The sequence below is a fragment of the Typopeltis vanoorti genome, chromosome 13, assembly GCF_054136105.1.
Source record: "Typopeltis vanoorti isolate ZY-2024b chromosome 13, IOZ_Tvanoo_1.0, whole genome shotgun sequence".
Classification (NCBI taxonomy): domain Eukaryota; kingdom Metazoa; phylum Arthropoda; class Arachnida; order Uropygi; family Thelyphonidae; genus Typopeltis; species Typopeltis vanoorti.
Genome location: NC_143561.1, coordinates 65,165,325 through 65,187,808, shown reverse-complemented (window position 1 = coordinate 65,187,808; position 22,484 = coordinate 65,165,325). Strand labels below are relative to the sequence as shown.

Genomic DNA, 22,484 nt, shown 5'->3' with positions numbered 1-22,484 from the left:
TTACTTCACCTTTTCACCTTTAAGTGAAAAGGTGAAAGTTCTTGGACCTCATAAGGAAAGGGGAAAAAAATTGTATGCTGAGGTTGTTAAGATTCCATTCACATTACTTTTATTACTGTATATTGTTGTAATGTTCTATTTGATTATTAGTTATTGTTAATCTTTTACTGTGCCTAATTTATAAATTAAATTTTATCATAAGCATGAATGCATAAGAAAAAAAAATAGTATATATATAGGGTTCGGTACTGTCTGCGGTTTCAGGTATCTGCTAAGGGTCTTGGAATGTATCCCCTGTAAATAGGGGGGGAAGGGACAACTACTGTATTCAGGGTTTCAAAATTAAGTACAGGGTTACTAGTCAGGAGGCAACTTGAGTCACCTGATATATCAGTTGCATGCTCAGTTGTGGATCTGATCAATTTAAAAATTTAATTTTTATCCTGTTTAACTACCAGTATTGAAGCCAATATATCAACTCTTTATATATTAGTGTATTTATCAGTCATGAGGGAAAAAACTCGTACATTTTATCTGTTTAATGTGACCATTGATTATTATATTTATTAATGATACTTCATCATTTTAACATGTTTTCAGTTCTAACATGATATATCTTGAATCACTTCTATGAAAAAAAAAAAGATCAGTTTCTTTTGTGCCATCATTATAAACAAATGTTGAAAGTAAAACGTTCGAAATCAACATTCAACACTCACAATAAAATAAAACCTTTAGGTCTATACACATACACACGTTTAATTACAAGAGTGGGTTTTCTAAATTCTCAATAGCTCCAAAACTCTGACAGATGGAGAGAGGGCCAGTGATGTTATGTGATATGGTGGTAACTGAGAAAACATTTGAAAAACATTTAGGTTACATTTTTAGGATCAGTGTAAAGAAATCAATGTTTTTTTGAAAATATAAAAAAAAATGCAGCAGCAAATGAAAGCTTAGGAAAGATCAAAAAATTCAATAAAAGGAAAAAACTGAAGATCTGGGATGATACAATCAAAGAAATAATCAAAAAAAAAAAGAAAAAAAAAGAAGCATATCACAAATGGTTAAGCAGTAAAAGATTAGAAGATGAAATAGAATATAAAAGAATAAGAGCCATAGCTAAAAGAGAAGTCAGAAAAAGACATAGAGAATCATGGAACAAATTTGTTTCTAATTTAGAACATGATTTATATAAAATAAGACTCAATGTATATAAGATTTTGAAACAATTAAATGTAGATACCAAAGAACATAAAATTAAACACCGAATTGAAATTAGAAGAATTTCTAAATTACTACACAGAATTGTGGACAGATAAATATTTTAAAAAAGACAACTGGCAAACAATTAACGAAAATGAAAAGGAAATAACTAAAGAAGAATTAGAAATCAGCCTGAAAGAAACAAGAAATGGAAAATCACCTGGAGAAGATAAGCTAGGTTCAGAACTATATAAATACGCAGGAACAAGATTCAAAGAAAGACTCTTATTATTTTTAAATAAAATTTATTCAACTGGTATTCCCCCAATAGAATAGAAAAAAGCAATTGTGATTCATATCTTTAAAAAAGGTAATAGAGATGACCCTAAAAACTATAGAGGTATCAGTATACTAAATTCCTGTTACAAAATATATAGCAGAATCTTAAATAGCAAACTAATGAAATATTCCGAAAACTTTATTTTAGAAGTACAGAATGGATTTAGAAAAGGACGATCTTTTGCCTTTTGCCTAAAATTAATAATAGAGAAAAGAAGAGAATACAAATTAGAAACACATATTGCATTTATTGACTTTGAAAAGCATTTGACAAAGTTAAAAGAAACATATTATTTAATATATTAAAAGAAAGACAAATACCAAATAATATCTTAAAAGCTATCACAAGTATATATATATGAAAATAATCAAATACAAATAAGATTAAATCATGAGCTATCATATACGAGAGAGAGATAAACCAAGGGATCCGACAAGGATGTTCCCTCTCAGCAACTCTTTTTAATATCTACTTAAATGAAATAATAATAAAATGGAATAAAAATTTACATCAAGAAGTTAAACTTTCTCCTACAGTAAACTTAAACACTCTCCTCTTTGCCGACGACCAAATAATAATCACAAATTCTGAAGATAACTTACAGAAAGCTATTTTAGATCTAAATGAGATAGCCAAAGATTATGGTATGATAATATCAACAGAAAAATCAAAAACTATGGCCTTTAAAGGACAAGATCCAGCAAGAACTAAAATAGTAATAGATAACAAGATCTTAGAACAGATGAATTCATTTAACTACCTAGGATGTATGATCACATATGAAAAAGATATAAATGTAAAAATTGCAAAATATTTAAAAATAACAGGTGTAATTAACTCTATATTTAAACCAAACCTAGTTCAGAAACAAACCAGACTAAAAGTATACAATACATTAGCTCTACCAGTCTTAATGTATGGAAGTGAAATCTTGACAGTAAAACAAAAAGACAAAGATTAATAACAACAGAAATGAAGTTTATGAGAAAAACTGCAAAGTATACCCTATTTGATCACAAAAGAAATGAAGAAATTATGAAAGAATTAAACCAAGAACCAGCAATAGAAAAAATTAAAAAATATAAACATAAATGGATGGAACACGTTCAAAGAATGAAAACAGAAAGATTACCAAAACAAACCTTAAAGTACAAGCCATTAGGAAAAAGAAAACCAGGACGTCCTCTTAAACGATTCAACGATGATTTCTAAGGTCGGAACAGGCCATTCCAGGCCTAAATCCTTGATATGCATGATGATGATAAAAAAAAAATTGTAATAGTTCTTTTTCATATTACCTAGTTTTAACATCCACTGTTAATGGTTCAGTTGCATACACAGTCATATTATATAAAAAAAATAATAATTCAAATGAAATACATTGCCAGGAATAGTTGGTTGCCTTGCATTATGCCTGAGTACTCTTTAAATATTTTTGATTTCTGCATGTCTTGTCTTTTTATTGATTCTATTCCATTATGACAAAATCATAATTATGATTAAAATTAATGTTAAAATTAAAAATAATGACCGACATGCTTCAGTAGGCATAAGTGAGGTAAAAATGTTCGACATAAAACATGCCATAAAGTCAGTGTTATATAAATAAAACCAACAATATCCTCTTCTGATTTTTTTTATTTGTCCACTAAAAATTCTCGCGTGTTGCATAGAAGTAAATGAGCACACATAAAAGCTCACACCACAATCCTTTCCTGAAGTATGACATTATAGAAATATTATCCAGCAGAACTTATTCATTCCTGTGACACTGCTTTACAATAAGTGCTTTATTGTCAAAACCTCGATGTAACTTAATGGTTATAACTCCCATAACTATCAATAAACATGGACCATTACAGGTCTTTTCCCTATATTATCTTACTGTTGAAAGAATGGATCTGATTCTATATATCTATATTTTTAGCATTTACAAGCATGCTAGAAGGATTTTCTCTATCTTTGTATCTTGTAATGAATTTTGGATTATTTTATGATATCCTGTTTGGCACAGTTTGTGTCAACAGCGATCATTTGGAAAGAAACAAATTTAATTCACAGAAGAAGAGCTTTTTCAGGTGGAAATGCTTATTTTAAAGAAAATTCTCAGGTCATATTGCATCACCTCTTTTTTGAATTGTGGTTTATCTGTGCTGAAGGGAGTGGCAACTTCTGACCCTAAGCAGTTTTAATTAGTTAACTTTTTTTTATTATATTGTGTAGTTTCATTCTGTCAGGTTTCCACTGGACATATTGTCATCTCTAGTGTGGCACTTTGATTAATTGTTGATTTTATGTTTTTACTTTTTTTAAAGTAGCTTGTTTCACTAAAGATGATGGATTGAGTTATTCATTCTCTAAAATAGGCCAAAGTTTCTGATAAATATTTCCTTGTGTATTATATACTTCTGTATTGCATCCTTCAATTCTAATTGCTGATTTGCTTAAGTATAATCTCTATAGTCAACTTTTTTATATGCCTTTTAACAAGCGTTTTAGTCAACCTTTATATGCCTTTCCATGATAAACGAAACTAAAAATGATATAATCCTTGACATAATTCTCATGATATCTTGACTACCATAAATAAATATCTGGTCTTGGAAATCCCTTTTAGTTCATCTAGCCTTTTGTTGTTTTCCCTTTTATTTTAGTGTTTTCTCAGAAATGTTTGCCTGGTTATCTTTCTTTGAATTTCTCTATAAAGAAATTTCACAATTTTTGCATATTGAATACTCACAAAGGATTTGATTTTCTGGCTAAACCTTCCAAATTATGCAGTATAGCCACTGTGAAACTTTTATACTTTTATATGTAAGCATTTATACATTTCTGATTTCTAATGGCAATCCTTCTGGATGTTTACTGTTGTGATTTCTTGAGTTGTGTATTTTCCATGGTTGCAGCATGTGGTCCAGGAAGCTTGGTATCTTTGGACACATGGTTAGAGACATTAGCTTCATGCTACCAGTGTAACACTCCAGAGCTTCTTGTGTCCGAAACACTACTGATGGGGGGGGGGGGGGCACAGGAAGGCTGTCGAATCAAGAAACCCTTTCTACTCCATGGACGAACTCTCTTCAGCTGCCTTACCATCAACATCTGACACGTGGAGAGAACACTGGTCAACAGTCTCCCAACAAATGGCTTTCTGGTTGAAGATCCCTTTGCTCTGCAGCTTGTTTTGCTCCTCCTAGGAAGATTTGGTGATCTGTCAACATGAATGGAACTAACCAGGGCAGATGTGGCTAACTACTATACAAATGGAAACTGTCAGATCACCCTTATTGTGACTGTTCCTCCATAGCCCAGACAATCACTCAAATATTGTGAATGAGTGCCCAAGGTGCCAATTTCATGGTAACCCCAAAGGCATTCACAAGGTGATGGATGAGGCCCTGGATTGGCTTTCTGGACTAGACATTAACTTATAGCTACATTGTATTCTTTTTGCATAAGAATAAATAAATAAACTGTTTTGTTCCGAATATCTTTATATCCACTTTTACTTAAAAATGGAATAGGATATATATATATATATATATATATATATAAACAAATCAACTAGGATTTCCTAGTTGATTTGAATGTTTTTGAGAGGGTAAAAAATTCTGTTACTAACTCACCTTCAGATGAGAAGTATTCATAAATGTATCTCCCTTCTTGCACTGTATTCAGACCCTGGTATTTTCAAATAGAACTTTATCTCTACCAAATGAATAGATGTGCTCTTTTGTTAACTCAAGTATTAATTTTAGATTTCAGTTTTGAATTTTATTAACTAATTCTATGACGTTTTTATTCTAGTAACTGATTGGGGACCAAGTGCATGCTTCAGCGATGGAGACAGCATTGGTCTTATTACTGCTTCGAAAGATGTAAGTTTTTAATTTAGGATTGGTGTTCTTATTTGAAGCAATTTAAATCAATACCTGGCCTCTAAGCCTTTTTGTTTATAAGTTTACATTAATAAAAGTATAAATTACAACTAGCAAAACTTGATACATTTGTTTTTGACTGTAATTCTTCCCTATGCTGCCTTTTAACTTTTTTTTTTTATTTTTTTAATAGTTCTGCAAAAATTGTGTTATTTGTATTCTAGCATTGTTCTGATTTGTTTCACAGGTTTTTCCATTCATATCAACAAAACTCCTGTTTCCAAAACTGAAAGATTGTGTAATTTCCACAATCATCTGTATTCTTTCTTAAATACAGATGTTACCTTAGCTTTTAACCAGTCTGATGGAACCTCACATTTCCTCCAACAGTTTTAATTAATTTTAAGAATCTGTGATGTAAATATTCTCCCCCATATTTTTAAAGCTCTGTATTTATGTTTCTCTTGTATTATGTTGATTTGTGCTATATCTCTTTCTTTGTTGTTTAATTTCCTTAATATTTTGTATTCTATGTCTTTGTCGTCCATGTATATGAGGGTGTGGTCTGAAAATTTCTCGGCCTTGACCATAGATGGCAACACTATTGACACGATTTTTTTTTCTAAGTTGGTACATCTGTCATAAGCATTCATGTAAAATTGCAAGTCATTCTATCAAATGGTTTGTTTTATATAGCTGTCTGAAGCAAAAGTGTTGTCTGTATCCCTTGAAATGGATAAAAGAAGGTAAAAGAAGGATTAACGCCAAAAGAAATCCATTCAAAGTTCATAAAAGTTTATAAGCACTCTTCTCCTTTGTTTTTGACAATTAAGAAATGGGCTGCTGAGTTTAAACGTGGTTGTACCAGCCTTGAAGATAATCCATGTGAAGGACGTCCAAAAAGTGTAACAACACCAGAAATCATTGATCAAGTGCCTGGTATGGTGTTAGATGATCAGCGAGACAAAGTGCGTGAAATTGCTGAGACTATAGGCATTTCAAAAGAATGCGTAGGATATATTTAGCATGAAGAATTGCAAGTGAAAAAGCTTTGCCCAAGCAGATCAAAACATACTCGCATGAAAATCTCTGAACAGTGCTTGGAGCGTTTTAACAGGAATAAAACTGATTTTGTGATTTATTACTATGGATGAGACTTGGATTCACCATTACACACCAGAATCCAAACAGCAGTCAAAACAGTGGACAGAAGCATTTTTCAGATCTTACTGAGAACCACTACAGGGATGGGATAATGGTGCTGGAGCATCACTGGAATAAATGTATTAGTCTTAAGGGAGATCATCATCATCAAATTCCTGCCATGTACCATCAAGGGATGTACAGGATATGACAGTACTACATGAAAAAATTACATCATTACTAACTTCCTATCTACAATTTTCCTCCAAATCAGTCTGTTACTAGTCAAGACTCCAACATTATCAGATCTTATATTTCTATCGTCTAAGGCACTTTGTACCGTATCAATCCACCTATATCTTGGTCTTCCTCTGGGTCGTTTTCCTGCCAACCTGGCAGAGAACACTTGTTTTGCTAATCTTTCCTCTCCCATTCTATTTAAGTGACCATACCACCTGAGATTAGCTCTGCTAACGCATTCCTGGATGCTGACAATGTCAAGTTCTTTCCTAATATCCTCATTTTTAATATGATATTGCCATTGATGCCATCTGTTCACGCCTCTAATCTTTCTCAGGACTCTCATATCTGCGGTCTCTAGTCTTTGGTCAAGTGTTTTACTTCTGACCCAGCTCTCAGATCCATAAGTTAAAACTGGTTTGAACACTGTCTTGTATACAGCTAATTTAGTGTTCCGACTAATTTCTTTCTTATTCCATATGAATTTATTCAATTGACTTCCCACCATACCAGCTTTGCTGATTCTGTTGTCTATTTCTATATTTAATTTACCATCTTTAGTAAAAATCGTACCTAAGTAGCTGAAATGTTTTACTTGTTCCACAGGTTCTCCATTCACAACACAGTTGACATTTTCAATGATTCTGCCTATTTTTATTGCTGACCTTCATACCATATCTATTACAACAGCTATTCAATTTAGTCAGAGAATCTTGCAGACTTGTAGTGGATTTATTTAGAAGTATAACATCATCCGCATAAAGCAAAGAGCTGACATTAACATCTCCAATTTTGATATCACGTTTAATACCACATTCCTTCATAATATGATCCATATAGATAATGAATAACAGAGGGGATAATGTACATCCTTGACTCACACCAGATTTAACATTAAACCATCTTCCTGTACTTCCTTCAATTCTAACTGCTGACTTACAACTCAAATAAAGACTAAGTATTGCTTGATATAATGCCCCATTGACACCATATAACTGAAGCGTATTGAATAGCTTCTCTCTTGGCACCTTGTCATATGAGTTTTCCAAATCGACAAAACTTAAATAGAGATCTTTGTTATATTCCCATGCTTTCTCGATTATTTGTTGTAAAGTGAAGATCTGATCCTGACAGCCTCTATTTGGCCTGAATCCAGCTTGTTCTTCACCAAGCTTTTCTTCCACAATTCTTCTCAACCGTTTCTCAAGTATACTTGCATAGATCTTGCCAGGAACACTCAGTAGGGAAATACCTCTGTAATTCTCACATTCAGTTTTATTTCCCTTTTTATATATGGGTACTATGAGAGCTCTACTCCAATCATCGGGAATTCGTCCCTCTGTCCAGGCTTTCTGAACTATGCAGTGCAGCCACTGTATGACTCTTATACCACCATACTTCAGCATTTCTGGTCGAATATCATCTACTCCTGCTGCCTTTCCACATTTCAAGCCTTTGATGGTTTTTTCTACTTCAAGTATGGATATGTATTCCTGACTGCATGCCTGGTCAGTGTTTTTTATCACTGTGCTGTCATCACTGCTTGTTTCATTTAGCAGTTTTTCAAAATAATTACTCCTTACTTCAAGGATATCTTTTTCTCCCATTTTCATGTCACCTTTATCATCTCTAATTCCTTTTACAGCACTCTTTCCTCCATTCCTAAGCTTCTTCAACAACCTCCAGAATATTTTGCCACCTTCTTGATATTTATTTTCATTATTCTTGCCTAAGTCCTCCCATGACTTTTGTTTAGCTAGTTTTACACAGTGTTTAGCATACTCGCATTTGTCTCTATATTCTGTAAGAGCAGAAGCTGACTTATTTGACAGGAACTTTTGATATGCTTTCTTCTTTTCCTTCACTGCCTCTTTAACTTCCTGTGTCCACCAGGGAGTTCTGATTATTTTATCCTTGCACACAACCTCACCACATGCCTCTCTGGCAGAATCAATCAATGTTTTCTTCAGAGTTTGCCACTGAATCTCCAAGGTTTGATTCCTTTTCTCAAACTCTTTCATTTTCTTTTCAATAATTTTTCTGTATTTTAGTCTACAGTTCACATCTGAGAGGTGCTCAACTTTTATTCGCTTTAAAACTTTCTTACATGTTATTCTTTTCAATATGAAATTCAATTTTATCCTGCTCAAGACTAAATAGTGATCACTTCCAATTTCAAATCCTCTGTACACTCTGGTGTCCTGCACCAGGGAGAAAACATCACTATCAACAATAACATAGTCAATGAGACTTTTCTTATTCCTAGCCTCTTCTCTCCATGTGAATTTGTGCACATTTTTATGTTGGAACATGGTGTTAGTAATAACCAGTCCATGTCCTGAGCAGAAATCCAACAGATATTTGCCATTATTATTAGCTTTGCTCTTTTCTCCAAATTTTCCCAAAATATTTTTGTATGTCTCACAATCATTTCCTACTCTGCTATTTAGATCCCCAACAAGGACCAACTTTTCCTTTTTCATTGTGTCAGTTGCTTTTTCTAAAGCCTCAAAAAAATTCCTCCACTTCTACCTTAGTAGAACCTTCTGTGGGACCATAGGCACAAATAAGTCTCATTGTCCAGTTCCCCATTCTCATATTTGCCCACATTACTCTACTTGAGACTGACTGCCATTCAAGAAGATTAGCCTCGTATTTTGTGTTGAATACTGTGGCTACTCCTTCTTTTCCTTGATTGTCATTGCCTGAATATGACATTTTGTATTTATTGCTCAGAAAGATCTCGCCAGTTTTGGTCTTTTTTGTTTCAGTCACCCCTATTATGTCGATCTGGTACTTATCTAATTCCTCAGCTAGCTCCATTTCTTTGCCATTCAGGCCTCTTACGTTGATAGTACCGATCTTTAACTCTGGTGATGTTGAGTTGGGGTTTGTTTTCAGATTTGTTCCAGTAGCTGACTTTTCGCTGTTCGCCCTGGTTCCCTGGCGAAAACAACGGGGGCCTTGTTTAACCGGGCGACGCCCCAGCCGGCATGAAATTTTGTCATGTTGTACCATCATTTTTTATTTTGGTTTAACCAATAAGAATACAATTTGGTTGGCTAAATCCCAAATTGCCAGCCCATCCTCGTTCGTTCAGTATCCAAGTAGATACCCAACAGGGTGCACCACGAGAAGGTGAGGATTGGACATTAGGTCAGAAGCCCTGGTCGGTTCTCCGCATTCCTTTAAAGGCTATGTGGAGGTCTCCTCTCAGTTATACAGCTTTGACCCTTAAGCACCCCTTTAAGGGAGATTATGTTGAAAAATAAAAATAATTTTGAAATTATAAATTCCATTGTTAGGCCGAGAACTTTTCAGACCACCCTCATATATCTTCTTCTATTTTATTAATAAATCTATCCCAAGAATCTTGGTGAGCTTTCTGTACTATGGTTTTAGCTGTATTTCTTTTATTTTTGTGTATTTCTTCTGTTTCCTTTGTATGTTTTTGAAGGAGTGATTTGTATGCCATTTGTTTTTCTTTTATTGCATTTTCTGTATCTGTATTCCAGAATTTTAATGGTTTTCTTTTTAAGATTTTGTTTTTTTTCCCTAGTACTTCAGAGGCTGCTTCTTGGATTATCTTTATTAAAGTTTTCAATTCTTCTTTTGTACCTTCACTGATTTGGGTTTCTTTTAGGTAATCTGTTAATTGTTATAGCATTCCAATGCTTTCTTCTCGTAATAGATATATTTGTTCAATTTCTTGTTTTTTCTTATTTACTCATTATCCATTTTGCTAGTATTTCTATTTTAAAGATTACTAAATAATGATCTGAAAAAATTTAACTTCCTCTGTAAACATGTACTTCTCTTACACCTGGAGCTAGTTTCTGATTAGTAATGATATAAACAATTATAGATCTTGTTCCTGTGCCTTTCGAAGTATATTTATTTTTATTCTTTTTTTTTTTGAAAAAAAAAAAAATTTATTATTTTAAAATTATTGCAAGTACAGAAGTCCAATAGTTCTTGACCATTGTTATTCATGCATATTTTTCCATGTTTTCCTAAGACATTTGGGATTGGATTATTTCCAACTCTAGCATTAAGATCTCCTGCTATTAATATATATAGTCATTTTTATTACATTTATTTAACTGTTTTTATAGTTCCTCATAAAATTGTTCAGAATCCTCTTTCCTACCTTATTCAGGGGCATATACTCCTATGATATTTAAGTACCATATATGTTGGCGTATAGGACAACTGGCATATAAGATGAGGCCTAAATTTTAGGCTATTTTTAGGTTTTAAGCTTATGTCGGTTGTATAAGACGATCCCCCAATTTCTTCTTTCTTGTATTAATGCAACGTTAGGTATTGCTGTTATATCCGTTATTTTTATATCTATGCATATTCGTTATTTTTTGCATAGCATAGATTTAGTATTTGTGCGAATTATCTTAATTAAAAGTGATTAGCCCCAATTTTAATTAATTATTAATTTTCCATTTTTTTTAAATTTTAGGATTATTAAAATTGTTATCATTTAAAATCATTGAACAGCAACAAAACAAAGAAAGTATGAAGCTTTCTTCGTTTTAAAATAAGGGTAATTGAAATGGCAAAGCAACAAACTAATAACTGTGTTGCTGCAAGAAAGTTTGACAAACCGAGAATATGGTAAGAGAATGGAGGAAGAAAGAAGATATTTTAAACAAATTGCCAAAGAAAAATTTTGCAATGAGACAGGGATCACCCAATGGCCGAAACTGGAAAATCACTTTTTTAAATAACGAAACCTGTGGTGCGTTCATAATTAGAAGAAACACACGTATAAACCACAGTGAAAATTATTTAATTGTAAATATTTCATCCTAAGTATCTTAGGACGTCATCAGTACAGTATTTAAACAAAATTAGGAATAACATAAGTTACAGTGCATGATTACAATAGAATCTCATGAAAACGTGCATAATGTGCTAAAGTAGTACAAAAAAAAAAAAAAAAAATTATTTAACACAATTTTGTATGATAATTTCCATACTTTAGGAATAGTAAGAACGTCGTTGCGGTTTAGGTTTGGTCTGTGTAGTAGGGCTTCAGAACTTTCTTTGTATAAACGTTCATGTTTAAATAAAGATCTATGTAAAAGTTTAGCCTTTTCCCAATGGATCTATGGTTTGGATTTTCAATTCCGTGTTGAGAGAGGCCAGATTTCTGCGGTTTAAGAAGACGAATGTGGTCTTGATGTTCCGAGATGCGTTTCTGAACAGACCTACCTGTCTGTCCAAAGTAAGATAATTTGCATGAGCATGGAATCTCATAAACACCAGATAACATCAAGGGTGAGAATTTGTCCTTAGGAGAAGGTAATAAGTTGTAAATTTGGTTGATAGGTTTGTAAGTAGTGGCAAAATTGTATTTCTTCATAATTTTAGAAAGACGTTCTGAGATGCCTTTAACGTAAGGTACGGGAATCCTATGCACTTCTTCCTGTCTGGTTTGATGTATGTAGAAGTGACTGATGATTTTTCGAGTTGTTTTGGGATTATATCCATTTAAGATGGCTGTATTTTTGATAACTTCTAATTCCTGGTTTAAAGATTCTTCAGAGGAGCAGAATTTGTGTGCTCTGGAAACTAGTGATTTAATAATGCCAGATTTCTGAGATGGATGATGAGCAGAAGAATTGTGAATGTAGCGACCTGAGAATGTAGGCTTGCGAAAGATGGAAATGGCGATGGAACCGTCTTCTTTTCTTTTGTTGTGTAAATGCAAAAAAGAGATACCCTGTGGAGATTCTTTTTCTAACGTAAAGTTGATGCGATGATGAAGAAGGTTAATTTTATCTAGAAACAGTTGTAATTCAGGTTCGGGATGATTCCATACTGCAAATACGTCATCGACATATCTTAGCCAAATTTTTGGTTTGGGTTCAAAAGTGAATATTTTTTCCTCAAGGTGTTCTAGAAACAAATTTGCTAGGTTTGGTGATAAAGGAGATCCTATTGCTGTTCCTTCCTCTTGCTTGTAAATTTGACCTTTCCAGGTGAAGTAACCTGATGCAATAACAAACTTGAACAATTCAACTATATCAGACGGAAATTTTTGAGTAAGTAATTCTAATGTGGCCCTCACATAGGCCACTCAGTCTCTTCAATCAAAAATTCTACTGAGTTTCACACAAAAATTAAAGACATTCAACTATCAAAAACTGACTTGTTAATCAGCTTTGACATTGTCTCTCTCTTCACAAACATTCCCCATAAAGAAACATTAGAATTACTAACTCAAAAATGTCCGTCTGATATATTATTTCTTATATCTATCTTCTAAGGCACTTTTTACCGTATCAATCCACCTATATCTTAGTCTTTCTCTGGGTCTTTTTCCTGCTGACCTGGCAGAGAAAACTTGTTTGGCTAATCTTTCCTCGCCCATTCTGTTTAAGTGACCATACCACCTGAGATTATTGATTCTCGTAGACAGGCTTATACGTTGGTTATGCATTATTAAAACCCTTAAGGAATTAAACAACGTAGTTAAGGATATAAATTAAATTATACTTTAATAAATATTTTCCGATATTTCGGCAATGTCTCGTTGCCATCTTCTAAAGGAACTTACAAAATAAGGCACGTGCATGTGGGCACTACAAACAAAGTTACTGGGAATGAAGAGATGAAGCTATTGTTTTCCTAAAAGTCCTGATGGTGCCCTCTAGCGGGCTAAGTAGGTGTTCTTGGCTGTTGGGCTGAAGGTCTGCTGATGTAAGCCTCCCAAATTTGGGGCAGTCGCATACAACCAAATTTGTTGAGGTTTGGAGAATTTCTTAGGGCTGAGGCTGATTCCATAAATAGTCTTTCGAATTTGTATTTGCTACGGTGTATTATTGAGCTTTCTTCCACCGTATTCTGTGGCGTGTATCCAGAGCATGGTCTGCAAGACCAGAATGGCTGTACTTGTGAAACCGGATGTAGTCCTTGTGGTCAGAAATTCTGATATTCGCTCTCCTGCCTGTTTGGCCAAAGTAAGACAGTTTACAACTGCAAGGGACCTGGTATACATCAGGTTTCCTTGAGTGGGACATTCACAAATGTCTCACTCAAGGAAACTTTAGAGCTAATCCAAGCTAAATTTTCTCCCGATATCTCAGCCTTATTTCAGTTCACAATGAACTCAGGCTATTTCGTTTGGCAGGGAAAATTCTACAAACAAATAGAGGGGACAGCCATGAGTTCACCACTCTCCTCACCCTTGGCCAATTTCTTTATGGAAACCTTTGAAGAAAAAGCCTTAGCTTCTGCCCCACAAAAACCAACAATATGGCTTCGCTACATTGATGATGTGTTCGCTATTTGGCCACATCGCTCTGAAACACTTCTCTCCTTCTTAACACACTTAAACAACCAACACCCCAGAATCAAATTCACTCTGGAAAAAGAGGAAAAAAAACAGCCTCCCTTTTCTACAGCCTAATGGAACCTTGGTTTTCTCAGTTTACAGAAAACCCACCCATACAGGCAGATACATTCACCAACAATCCCCCCCCCCCTCACAACAATATGGAGTAGTGAAAACAGGGCTAAACTAATCTGTTCAAATGACTTGGCCCTAAACACTCAAACTAAATCACATCCTCAACACTTTCTCAGCCAATGGTTGCCCCTGCCCCGAAAAAGTCCAAAAAATATTAGAACCTACAAACCACAGATCCCCTCCTCCCCTCACAACAAGAATTACTCTAAATCCATCACCATTCCCTATATCTGAGGCACCTCGGAAAAGATTACCAAAATCTTAAAAAAGCATGACCTGACCTGTTACAAACCTTACAGAAAATTGGCATCCCTTATCCGCTCCACTAAAGACCAACCACTTCCCCTAGACCTACCTGGTGTATACCAGGTCCCTTGCAGTTGTAAACTGTCTTACTTTGGCCAAACAGGCAGGACAGCGAATATCAGAATTTCTGAACACAAGGACTACATCCGGTTTCTCAAGTACAGCCATTCTGGTCTTGCAGACCATGCTCTGGATACACGCCACAGAATACGGCGGAAGAAAGCTACAGTAATACACCGTAGCAAATACAAATTCGAAAGACTATTTATGGAATCAGCCGCAGCCCTAAGAAATTCTCCAAACCTCAACAAATTTGGTTGTATGCGACTGCCCCAAATTTGGGAGGCTTACATCAGCAGACATTCAGCCCAACGGCCAAGAACACCTACTTAGCCCGCTAGAGGGCACCATCAGGACTTTTAGGAGCACAATAGCTTCATCTCTTCATTCCCAGTTACTGTGTTTGTAGTGCCTATGTGCACGTGCCTTTTTTTGTAAGTTCCTTTAGAAGATGGCAACGTGACGTTGCCGAAATATCGGAAAATATTTATTAAAGTATAATTTAATTTATATCCTTAACTACGTTGTTCATTTCCTTAAGTGTTTTAATAACACCTGAGATTAGCTCTGCTAACGCATTTCTAGATGCTGACGATGTCAAGTTCTTTCCTAATATCCTTGTTTTTAATATGATATTGCCATTGATGCCATCTGTTCACGCCCCTATTCTTTCTCAGGACTCTCATATCTGCGGTCTCTAGTCTTTGGTCAAGTGTTTTACTTCTGACCTAGCTCTCAGATCCATAAGTTAAAACTGGTTTGAACGCTGTCTTGTATACAGCTAATTTAGTGTTCCGACTAATTTCTTTCTTATTCCATATGAATTTATTCAATTGACTTCCCACCATACCAGCTTTGCTGATTCTGTTGTCTATTTCTATATTTAATTTACCATCTTCACTAAAAATCGTGCCCAAGTAGCTGAAATATTTTACTTGTTCTATTGGTTCTCCATTCACAATGCAACTGATATTTTCAATGCTTCTGCCTATTTTCATTATCTTTTTCTTGTTACTGCTGACCTTCATACCATATCTATCACAACAGTTATTCAATTTAGTCAGGGAATCTTGCAGACTTGTAGCAGATTTATTTAGAAGTATAACATCATCTGCATAAAGTAAGGAGCGGACATTAACATCTCCAATTTTAATATCAGGTTTAATACCACATAACTCCTTCATAATGTAATCCATATAGATAATGAATAACAGAGGTGATAATGTACATCCTTGTCTGACACCATATTTAACATTAAGCCATCTTCCTGTACTTCCTTCAGTTCTAACTGCTGACTTACAACTCAATTCAAGACTAAGTATTGCTTGATATAATGATCCACTGACACCATACAACTGTAGCGTTTTGAATAGCTTCTCTCTTGGCACCTTGTCATATGGCTTTTCCAGATCTACAAAACTTAAATACAGATCTTTGTTTTATTTCCATGACTTTTCAACTATTTGTCATAAAGTGAATATCTGATCCTGACAGCCTGTATTTGGCCTCACCAAGCTTCTTTTCCACAGTCCTTTTTAACAGTTTCTCAAGTATACTGGCATAAATCTTACCAGGAACACTCAGTAGAGAAATACCTCTGTAATTCTGACAATCAGTTTTATTTCCCTTTTTATATATGGGTACTATGAGAGCTCTACTCCAATTATCTGGAATTTGTCTTTCTGTCCAGGCCCTCTGAACTATGCAGTGTAGCCACTATAAAACTTTTATACCTCTAGACTTGAGTATTTCTGGTCTAATATCATCTACTCCAGCTGCCTTTCCACATTTCAGACTTTTGATGGCTTTTTCTATTTCAAGCATGGATATGTATTCTTGATATTATGCCTGGTCAGTGTTTTTTTTATCACTGTGCTGTCATCACTGCTAGTTTCATTTAGCAATTTTTCAAAGTAATTACTCCATACTTCAAGGATATCTTTTTCTCCAATTTTCATATCACCTTTATCTTCTCTAATTCCTTTGACAGCACTCTTTCCTCCATTTCTGAGCTTCTTCAACAACTTCCAGAATATCTTGCCATCTTCTTGATGTTTATTTTATTTTCTATGTTCTTACCAAAGTCTTCCCATGACTTTTGTTTAGCTAGTTTTACACAGTCTTTAGCTTGCTTAGATTTGTCTCTGTATTTTCTAAGAGCACAAACTGACTTATTTGCCAGGAACTTTTGATTTTTCTATCCTTGCAGACAACCTCACCACATGCCTCTCTGGCAGAATCAATCAATGTTTTCTTCAGAGCTTGCCACTGAATCTCCAAGGTTTGATTCCTGTTTTCAAACTCTTTCATTTTTTCTTGAATAATGTTTGTATATTATATCTACAGTTCACATCTTAGAGCTGCTCAACTTTTATTCGTTTTAAAACTTTCTTGCATGTTCTTCTTTTCAATATGAAATTCAATTTTATCCTGCTTAAGACTAAATGGTGATCACTTCCAATTTCAAATCCTCTGTACTCTAGTGTCCTGCACCAGAGAGAAAACATCAGCTATCAACAATAATATAGTCAGTGAGACTTTTCTTATTCCTTGCCTCTTCTCTCCATGTGAATTTGTGCACATTTTTATGTTGGAACATGGTGTTAGTAATAACCAGTCCATGTCCTGTGCAGAAATCCAACACATATTTGCAATTATTATTAGCTTTGCTCTTTTTTCCAAATTTTCCCAAAATATTTTTGTATGTCTGACAATAATTTCCTACTCTGCTATTTAGATCCCCAACAAGGACTAATTTTTCATTGTGTCAGTTGCTTTTTCTAAAGCCTCAAAAAATTCCTCCACTTCTACCTTAGGAGAACCTTCTGTGGTACCATAGGCACAAATAAGTCTTTGTCCAGTTCCACATTCTGATATTTGCCCACATCACTCTACTTGAAATTGCCTGCCATTCAAGAAGATTAGCTTCGTATTTCGCTGTTGAATAGTATGGCTACTCCTTCTTTTCCTTGATTGTCATTGCCTGAATATAACATTTTGTATTTATTGCTCAGAAAGAGCTCACCAGTTTTGTCTCCTGTTATGTCAATCTGGTACTTCAAGTATTCTTATTCCTCAGCTAGCTCCATTTCTTTGCCATTCAGGCTTCTTATGTTGATAGTACTGATATTCAGTTCTAGTGATATTGAGTTGGGGTGTATTTTTAGGGTTTGCTCCTGTAGCTGACTTTTCGCTGTTCATCCTGGTTCCCTGGCAAAAACAACAGGGGGCCTTGTTTAACTGAGTGATGCCCCAGCCGACATGAAATTCTACCATGTTGTACCATCATTTAATATTGTGGTTTAAGCCAATAAGAATATAATTTGGTCGGCTAAATCCCAAATTGCCAGCCCTCGTTCGTTCAGTATCCAGGTAGATACCTAACAGGGTGCACCATGAGAAGGTGAGGATTGGACATTAGGTCAGAAGCCCTGGTCGGTTCTCCACATTCCTTTAAAGGCTATGTGGAGGTCTCCTCTCAGTTATACAGCTTTGACTCTTAAGCACTCCAAACCCTACCTTTTCGAACCCAAAAGTAAGAAATCGATATATTAAACATCTCCACTGTGTAATCATACACTCAGTGAGAGGAGGTCCAGACTGTCTCTCAGAAGCTTTATTTCCGTGTTCTTTTGCGTAATTGATCACTTTTAACTTGAATTTTGAAGAATATGACAATTGTTTTTTATTTTCGGACATTTTTATGGGCTAGCGCTCAAAATATTGTTAATGCATTAACTTACCCCACCAACGAGTTACAGACGTCTGAATGCTTTCAGAGTTCTGATTGGTTTATTCAGAATCAGCCATTAATGACTTCAATTGACAGAGTTAACAAAGGCTAGTGATTGGCAGAAGCGTGTTCGTGGAGACAAAGGTACCGGCAGTTTCGCTAAGGGTACCACTGGTCTCTCAATTAGTTACCCCCATGTATAAATGACCCTTAATTTTTGGTCTAAAAATTTTAGAAAAAATGTATTGTCTTATACACGGAAAAGTACGGTAAATGATGAATAATAGCAGAGGTAATGTGCACCCTTTTCTCACACTATTTAATATTAGACCATTCTTCCAGTATCTCCTTTAATTCTAACCATTGATTTCAATTCAAAAGTAAACCATGTATTGCTCAATATAATATAACAATTAAAATCATATAATTGTAGTATTTTAAATAACTTTTCTCTTGGTATCTAGTCATATGCCTTTTCCAGATTGACAAAACAAATATAGATGATTGTTATTTTTGCATGCTTTCTAAACTATTTGTCTTAAAATGGAAATCTGATTCTGTTTGGCTTGAATCCAACTTTTTTCTTTTCAAGGTTTCTCTTCTACAATTTTCTTACCCTGTTCTCAAATATGCTTCCATAAATCTTACCTGTATTTCTCTGTCATTCACAGTTTTATTTCCTTTTCTCTTACGGATGGATATTATGAGAACACCACTCCATTCATCAGATTCCGGCCTTCTGATTTATGCACTGCAGCCACTGAAAACTTTCACCTGCACATATGGACATTTCTCGTTGAATATTATCTCCTCCAGTCCTTTTCACAATTCAAGTTTTGATGGTGTTTTCTACCTTGAAAGTAGTGATATGTATCCATTATTGTATTCCTCTTGAATATTTTCTACCACTCTTCTCTCACTTCTTGTTTCATTCAGTCATCTTTAAAAGTAATAACTCCACATCTAGAATGTTCTTATTCTCAGTTTTCATGCTCCCATTATCATTTCTGATTCCTTCTGTATGCTTACCAAAGTCTTCCCAGACTTTTTTTTGCTTTGCTTCTTTTTCCTATGTTTGCTTTCCTTACATTGCTTGGTTTTGCTTTCTTATATTTTCTCTGCATTTATCGGAGCTCATGCTGATTTACTTGTCATAAACTTTCGATATGCTTTCTTCTTTACCACTTTCTCATTCACTTCCTGAGTCCACCATGGAGTGCCTTTTTTTTCTGTCCTTGCAGGACTTTACCACATGCTTCCCTGGTGGAATCAATCCATGTTTCTTCAATGTTTGCCAATGAGTCTCCCATGCTTGATTCCGGTCTCCAAATTTTTAATTTTTTTTCTTGATTTGTATATTTGAGTCTATAGTTTACCTCTGAAAGCAGTTTGATTTTGATTCGTTTTGAAACTTTTTATTTACTTTTTTTTTTCGTTATATTTGGTTTTATTCAGCTCAGAACTAAATAGCAATCTCTTCCTATTTCAAATCTCCTGTATTTGATTTTGTCTTGAACTAGTGTGACGATATCACTATCAACAATAACATACTCAATGAGACTTTCTTTCTTGTGTCTTTTATCTCTGTGAATTTTTCCATGTTTTTTTTTACTGGAACATATATCAGTAATAACTAGTCCATGTTCTGAACAAAAATCCAGTAGGCACTTATCATTATTTTTCCATTTCCCAAATATTTCTGTATATCTGCTATTAATTTCTTACTCTGTTGTTAAGATCTCCGACAAGTGCCAAAATTTTTAATTTTTTCTTTGTGTCAGTTGCATTCTCTAATGACTCAAATTCCTTTCTTTCTTCATTAAACGAACCTGCTTATGGGACCATAAGCACAAATAAGTCTCAATGTTGAATTCCTCATTTTGATGTTCTCACACTGTGCTTGATATTGTCTGTAATTCAGAATATCGTCATAGTTTGTATTGAATACTATAGCTACTCCTTCCTTTTCATGCTCATTATTGCCTGAATATAAAATCCTGTAATGGTATTTAGAATAATTTCAGCTGTTTTTGTCTTCTTCGTTTTGGTAACACCAGTTATGTTGACCTTAATCCTTCTGTCAGTTCCACTCTTTTCCATTGATGGCTCTTATATGATTGTGCTAACCTTCAATTCTACATAACTGATTTTCTACTGTTCACCTTTCTGATGAAAAGAGCAGAGGTCTTGTTTACTAGGCAATGCTTCAGCTAGCATAAAATTCCCTTAAATGTTGTTCCATAATTCTGTATTTTGTTTTTAAGCATTATGAATACAGTTTGGTCAGATGTTTAGTATCTAGATAGATATCTATTAATCGAATGAACCATGAAAAGGTTAGGATTTACATTATGTCAGAATTTCCAGTTGGTTCTCCATATTCCTTAAAAGCTTTGTGTGAGTCTCTTCCTAGTTCTACCGTTCTACTTTCTGTTTTACTTTTTTGTTTCCAGAGCAACTCACATAGTTGCTCTTGACATCTCAAAATCATTTGATTGGATTTAGCACAGGGCCTACTTACCAAACTTCCATTCTGTGATCTAGCTTCTACACTCTGCAACTGGATCACCAACTTTCTCACTTGTTTCTCTCCTCAGATTTCTCCACCAATGCAGGAGCACCCCATGATTCCATTCTTTCACCCCACTCTCTTCCTCTTATATAAAAATGATCTGCTCTCACAGACCTCCAATCCTATCCATAGCTTTGACAATGACAGTACACTTTATTGCTCCTTTTCATTCGACAACCCTTGTGCTCAACTAATGCAATCCTCAAGATCCACCATGACCAATGTCCTGAACTCTGATCTCATAGCCTATATATCCCATAGGCAAAGACAACCTTGTAGACTTTAATGCCACCAAAACTTAGTCCTTTCTGATCTCTCACAAGAAAGAGCTTCCATCACTCTCTCTCTTACTTTCAATAACACCCAGATATCAAAATGTGATCAGATTTTCCTTCTTGCACTGACATATACCTCCAACCTTTCCTGGCACATGTTCCAACCATAGCTTCTTCAGCTGGTTAAAAAAAAAAAAAAAAAAAAAAAAAAAAACCTTTATGTACTCCTTTCACATGAGACACAGCTGCTAAATCTAAACAAATTCCAAGTCCACACAACCATGGAATATTGTTCCCATATTTAGGGTGATGCACCAAAATCCTCTCTGAGATTGCTTGATTCTATCCAGAAGAGGACAAATCCTGTTGTTTTCATGGACAATACTGTGAGGAATTGGTCACTATTATTCTTTCACTTTTTTTCCAAAAGAAAAAAGTTAACAGATTGCTTCTTTCTTCTTATCCTCTTGCCCATACACAGCACTGATCTGCTAATAAGTCTTGTGACCTTTTGTGTGGGTCAGATTAAAAAAAAAAAATAAATACCTAGCCTTGATCCTTAAGTGACTCCTTTTTCATTTATTCACTGATAATTTATATAAAAAATGCAATTATGATTAAGTATTTTGATGAACTGATATGTAAGTTGGCATACTTAAAAATAATTACAGTATAAAACTTACATTAGAAGATTGATTTGTATAAAATTTTATACTAATAATAGTGAGAACAATTTGGACTTATTGAACATGCCATCTCTTCCATACACGAGATTCTTTGGAAGAAAACTAAAAAAGTTTTCTCATGGTGCAATTGTATAAAGAGAGGGGAATCATGATACAATACCCTTATCTAAATGGAAGTGATGGTCTAAAGTTATCCTTTATGGAGAATTGTTCTTCTTAACATGGCTCACTCTAGCTATTTATTTATTTTTCCCAACATTAAGACTTCAGGGAAATTTAGACTGTGTTACTCTTTTATTCATGTTTTATAGCCATGTTTGCATTATGGATCCTTCAGCTAAGTTTGCTTGTGCCTCATTTGAAAGTACACTGAATACTCTATTGATATCAAAGTGAAAAGTTTTTTAAGTTTTATGAGTTAAAGAATTGGATTTTATCATTTATTTTAGATTTAATGCATTGTTTGATTGTTAATGTGATCTGGATATTACAGTATTCATATTCATTAAAACATAATTGATTTTTTAAGATTAAAAAAAAAGAGATAAAGCAATTA

At 34.4% G+C, this 22,484-nt stretch overlaps 1 protein-coding gene across 1 annotated transcript in view; it reads left to right on the top strand.

Moving 5' to 3' along the window:
* The window catches only part of hiw (MYC binding protein highwire), a 1,014,282-nt gene that overhangs the window by 72,271 nt on the left and 919,527 nt on the right, over positions 1 to 22,484 (top strand). The window contains exon 9 of the mRNA XM_090402616.1: positions 5,354 to 5,424. Within this exon, the coding sequence (XP_090258742.1) occupies positions 5,354 to 5,424 (71 nt within the window). The remainder of the gene's footprint in view (positions 1 to 5,353; positions 5,425 to 22,484) is intronic.